Source organism: Eimeria acervulina, genomic scaffold (assembly GCF_000499425.1).
Source record: "Eimeria acervulina Houghton genomic scaffold, Eah_scaff667, whole genome shotgun sequence".
Lineage (NCBI taxonomy): Eukaryota > Apicomplexa > Conoidasida > Eucoccidiorida > Eimeriidae > Eimeria > Eimeria acervulina.
In genome coordinates this window covers 13643-19289 of record NW_013549667.1, presented here as the reverse complement: position 1 = coordinate 19289, position 5647 = coordinate 13643, and the positions used below count along the sequence as shown (strand labels likewise).

The 5647-nt window shown below is 55.8% G+C and overlaps 1 protein-coding gene across 1 annotated transcript; it reads right to left on the bottom strand.

The window, feature by feature from the left end:
- Positions 1–1737: 1737 nt before the first annotated feature.
- On the bottom strand, positions 1738–5300 carry EAH_00045940 (hypothetical protein, conserved; the record flags this gene model as incomplete). Its single annotated transcript, XM_013394739.1, has 2 exons — positions 1738–4718; positions 5159–5300. The coding sequence occupies 2 exons, from the start codon at positions 5298–5300 to the stop codon at positions 1738–1740; spliced, it is 3123 nt and encodes a 1040-aa protein (XP_013250193.1).
- Positions 5301–5647: the final 347 nt, after the last annotated feature.

Genomic DNA, 5647 nt, shown 5'->3' with positions numbered 1-5647 from the left:
TGCCGCTGCCGCCGCTACTGCTGCCGCCGCCGCTGCTGCCGCCGCCGCTGCCGCTGCCGCCGCTGCTGCTGCTGCCGCCGCCGCCGCTGCTGCTGCTGCTGCTGCTGCTGCTGCTGCTGCTTGCATGCGCCGCCGCACCGCTGCCGCGTCCAGTTATGTCTTGCATGCGGAGGTGATACACCTGCTTTCTTGTACAGCAGTGTTGATGTTTGCTGGCTTGCTAGCAATAACAAAAATAACAATAACAATAATAATAATAATAATAATAATAATAGTAATAATAATAATAATCAGTAGCAGTAATAATAGAAAGATAAACAGATATAGATTAGCTCTGGCTTCAACACCGCTACAACACCCACAGTATGCCAGGAAGGATAATAACAAATACATTCACGACCTGTTCGTTGAACAGGTCTTCCCCTATTAATTAATAAATAATAAGGTAATAAGAAAGCATAAAGAGAGATAAAGATATATATATATATATGGATATATATATATATAGGGGTAGATAGAGATATATATAGAGATTTAGATATATATATATATAGGTAGATATATATAGAGATATATAAAGATATATACAGAGATAGAGATAATATATAAAGATATGCATAGAAAAGGATAGAGATATATATAATATATATAGAAGCTTTCCTTATCAAAGAAAGAGAGACGACGAAATACACTGTTCTCAACTCTATTAAGAATCAGGCTGGGGTGTATGTACAGCTGAGTTTAGCTGCTTCATCTCCCTTCTTTGCTGCTGCTCCGTCATAGTCAGCTCCTCCACCGACGAAAGCAAACAAACAAACAAACAAACAAACAAACAAACAAACAAACAACCAAGAGAAGAACAACACTCAAACCCACATGACGCAGAAGCTCCCGCGAGCCAACCCTCGCATGCATGCATGCGTTATGTATGCATGCGGCTGCGGCTCCGGTTGCTGCTGCTGCTGCTGCTGCTGCTGCTGCTTCTTGTTCCTTCGCAGCTGCCTGTCTTCTCAACAGTGCTGCCTCTGCTCCCCTCCACCCTCAGTCAGCAGCAAATTATCGAAACGCATGCAGCGCATGCAGCCCCAATGTAGGTACAATGCCAGAAAATGTATGCATGCAATACCTATAGAATCTTCCTTCAAGGTGTTCCTTCAAACCCCACAATCAAGCAGCAGCAGCTGCTGCTGCAGCTCCCGCTGCTACTTCTACTGCTGCTGCTGCTGCTGGTTGCTGCAGCAGCTTAGAGAAGACCAACCCGCCGCCTGCTGCGGGGGCGGGAGAGAGAAGGCATGCGTACAGCTGGGGTGTTAATACACCTGAAGTTTTTAAGAAGCACCAAATCCACGCTTCAGCCTTCTCTATCTCCTCACTACATCTCCCACGCCTCCTCGCTGCTGTTGCTGCTGCTGCTGCGGCTGCTGCAGCACTAAATCCTATCTTCTTCCTTCCGCTGCTGCTGCTGCTGCTGCTGTTGCTGCTGCTGCTGCTTCTGCTGCTGCTAGGAATACTCCCTAAGAAAAGCTGAGGGCCCCAACGGGGCTGCCAGCTGGGGGCATTAAAAGACGGAGAAGCGGAATGACGCATGCAACCGTCAGCAGTAGGAGCAGCAGGAGCAGAAGCAGCTCAAGACCCTGATGCTGCTGCTGCTGTTGCTGCTGCTGCTGCCGTAATTCTTGTTGATGCAGATCAGTCAGGTACAGAGCGCAATCATTCATTTGCTGCTGCTGTCCATGTTTAACCTTCCTCACCTGCTGCACTTTCTGCTGCAGCTTCTGGTGCTGCAGCTGCTGCTGCTGGTGCTGCTGCTGCAGCACCAGCAACTGCTGCTGCTGCTGCTGCAGTGGAGTGTACGTCCAGCGGGGTATCGTTGTTTATTGTGCTGCAGGTGTGGGGCCCCTCATCTGCGGGGGAGCCTCCTCCATGAGTAAGAACGGCAACTGCGTCGCTGCTATAAGCTGCTTCTTCTTCGCTGCCCCCAGCGGGCGGCACGTTTGCTGCTGCTGCTGCTGCTGCTGTTGCTGCTGTTGTTCCTGCTGCTGCTGCATCTGCGGGGGCAGCAAAAAACCTGCTGCTTCCAGCGGGAGCAGCAGAAATATTTGCTGCTGCTGACGGAGCAGCGGCACCACAAGGAAGCAGCCCGCGCTGCAGCGCCCACCGTGAGTACTCAGGACTCTGCTGCTGCTGCTGCTGTTGCTGCTGCTGTTGCTGCTGTTGCTGCTGTTGCTGCTGTTGCTGCGGTTGCTGCACTCCAGAAGCTGCTGCTCCATCTGCGGGTGCAGCAGCAACTGCAACGAAAGGAGACGGAAGCAGAGGGAGATTGTTAGGGCCTCCGCTGGGGGCCCCCAAAGGAGCACAAGCCCAAGCAACGCAGCCGCTGCTGCCGGTGCTAGCGGTGCTGCTGCTGCTGCTGCTGTTGCTGCTGCTAATGCTGCTTGCTTCTGATCCCCCCCAAAGCGAGCTCAATGGCTCCTGCAGCAGCGGCTGCACTGTCGGTGCTGCCTTGCTGCTGAAGCTAGAACCTCCCGCAACTAGCAGCTGCTGCTGCTGCTGCTGCTCAGCTGCCGAATCGAAAACGGCGCAGCTCAGTTGCTGCTGCTGCTGCTGCTGCTGCAGCAGACGATCATACAATGGGGCCTTCTCAGGGCTACTAGAGGGAAAGGCACTCATAAGCGGCAACGAAGAGCAGTCTTCAGGGTAAGGCGGGCACTGCTGCTGCAGCTGCTGCAGCTGCTGCTGCTGCTGCTGTCGCTTAGGCAGCACCTGCTTCCGTTGCTGCAGCTGCTGCCGCTGCTGCGGCAGCTGCTGCCGATGCTGCAGGTGCTGCTGCTGCTGCTGCTGCTGTAGCTGCCGCTGCAATTGCTGCTGCAGCAGCTGCTGCCGCAGCACCTGCAGCTGCTGCTGCCTTGGGGTCCAGGCGGGACCCAACCCTCCTGCTGCTGCTGCTGCTGCTGCTGTGCCGTGCGAAGGCAGAGATGGGCAGCCCAATGAATTTAAAGCTGCTCCAAACATCTGCTGCTGAGGACCACTGATCCGTTGCTGCGACTCCTGTTGCTCTTGCAGCTGCTGCTGCAGCAACTGCTGCTGCAGTAGCTGCTGCTGCAGCAGCTGCTGCTGCTGCCAGGAGTTCTTGTACCCGTTACCCACCTGATGGTTGCTTGCTGCTGCAGCTGGTGCAGCTCCCTGCTGCGGCTCACGCTGCATATACGTCGTCGGCGGCAGCAGCAAGGATTGCTCTTCCTGTTGCTGTTGCTGCTGCAGCAACAGACCACTCCAAGGATGCTGCAGCAGCGGCGGCTGCTGCTGCTGCTGTTGCTGCTGCTGCTGTAGGTCCTGCAGCAAAGAGAAGCAACGCTGTTCTAAACTTCCATGCGGGAAGTCGTTTCCATGCAGGCGCTGCTGCGCTTGTTGCTGCTGCTGCTGCTGCTGCAGGAGAGGTAGCAGCAATCTATCGAGTGCCTGCCCCGGCTGCTGCTGCTGCTGTTGCTGCTGCTGCTTCTGTTGCTGCTGCTGCTGTCGTTGGCGCTGCGTCGCCAGAGGCTTGCTTATCGGAGTTGCTGTGGGGTCTGTTTGACCTAGAGAGCGAGAAACGCTATCTAGCTGCTGCTGTTGCTGCTGTTGCTGCTGTTGCTGCTGTTGATGATGATGGCTGCTGCTGCTGCTGGAGGTGGTGCTGGTGCTGGCGCTGGAAGCACCAACGGCAGCAGCTGTTGCTGCTGCTGTTCCAGCAGCACCGTTCCTCCCCTCCAAAAGAGAGAGCTTTGACAGGCCGGCAGCAGCAGCAGCAACAGCAGTTGCAGCAGCACCACCGTCACCAGTGGTGAGGGCGTCTGCAGCAGGAAGAGCTTCTGCTGCAGAGGAAATCCAAGCAGCAGCAGCAGCATCCCCTCTATACGTTGAGCCAGAACACCAGCTGCCGTTTGTGCTGTTGCTGATGTTGCTGCTGTTGCTGCTGTTGCTGCTCTTGCTGCTGCTCTTGCTGCTCTTGCTACTGCTACCGCCGCTCGTCTTGCTGCTCTTGCTGCTGTTGCTGCCAGCCTTGCTGCAGCACGTGTCTTCTTGCTGCGGCAGCAAGGATGGCTGCAGCAGCAGCTGCTGCTGCGGCAGCAGCTGCTGCTCTCCCAATCCCGTGCACTCGTCTAATGCTGCTGGTGGTAGCAGAGGGTCATCGCGGGGCCCTAAGCAGCTGGCTGCTTCTGCTGCTGCTGCAGCAGCAGCAGACGCCGCTGCCGTGTCTACCGATCCCTGGTTTGAAGGCCCAAGCCCCGGTGGTGGGTGCTCTATCTGCTGCTGCAACTGCTGCTGCAGCTGCTGCTGCAGCTGCTGCTGCAGCTGATCGTGCAGCTGCTGATGCAGGCCTTTGCCCACAGCTGTCGCGCTATCATCCTGAGGCTGCAGCAGCTGGAGCGGGTGCTGCTGTAGCAGCTGCTGCTGCTGCTGCTGCTGTTGCTGTTGCTGACGCTGCTGCTCGCGCAGCAGCGCAGCCACTGCAACTGCAAGTTCTGAAGTTGAAGGGTTCCTGGCGGGGGTCCCAATATGCTGGCGCTGCTGCTGCTGCAGCTGCTGCTGCTGAAGCGGCTGGAGCAGGTGCTGCGGCAGGTACTGCTGCTGCTGCTGCTGCTGCTGCTGCTGCTGTGGGGCCTCCGCGGGAGGCTCGTCGCCCGCTAAGGCGGATCCAACTCGAGACGAGGGATCAGCGGACGCTAAGAGCTTGAGAGCTGCAGCACATACACAGCAGCAACAGCAACAGCAGCCACAGGGTTGGCGAGGCGTTGATGCTTCCTCGGCGCAGCAGCAAGCCCTGAAACAAACCTCCAGCAGGCCCTGCAGCAGTAGTTGCTGCGGCTTAAGCAACAACAACCCCTGTGCCATCCGTATGCGTGCCTGGGAGCGACGGGAGCGCGAGGAGCAGCAACCTCAGCAGCAGCAGCAGCAGCAGCAGCACCGGCAAGAGGAGCCACAGAAGCAAGCCCAACAGCAGCAGGCCCAACAGAAGTAGACAGAGACGCAACATGAATTGATCCAGCAGCAGCAAAACTAGCAAAAGTAACGCTAACAGCATCAAGACGTGGATCAGCAGCAGCAGCAGGGGGAGGAGCACCTGCGGCAGCACCAGCAAGGGCAGCAGGAGCAGCAGCAGCAGCAAGACTTGGCGTACCTATGTGCTTGTGAATGACGCGCTGGACTGAAGAACGAGATCTTGCAATGAGCCGAGAGATCTGCCGAATGGAAGCCCCTTGCTCGTGGCACAGAATCATACAGCGCCTCTCTGCCTCTGTTAGAGAGGTGGGCCGGTGCATCTTTGAGGCTATTAAGAGAACAAATAATTAATAGATCTAAGATTATACATCGTAATAACAAAGCCAATTAAACCTCCCTTCATACTCTTTGCTAACTGCACTCTGTCATTCATACCGCTGCAGCAACAGCTGCTGCTGCAGCAACATTTGCTCGCGTTCGCCAGCAGCAACCACAAAATGCAGCAGCAGCAACAGCAAACCGCCCCCTCATCACAAGCTCCCAACAAAAACATACACTAAAAAAACAATCAACTCATTCTAACAGCCCGAGAATCACCTCAAAAATACATCCTTGCCCTGCTGCTGCTGCTGCTGCTGCTGCTGCTGCAGGAGCGGCAGCAGCCTGG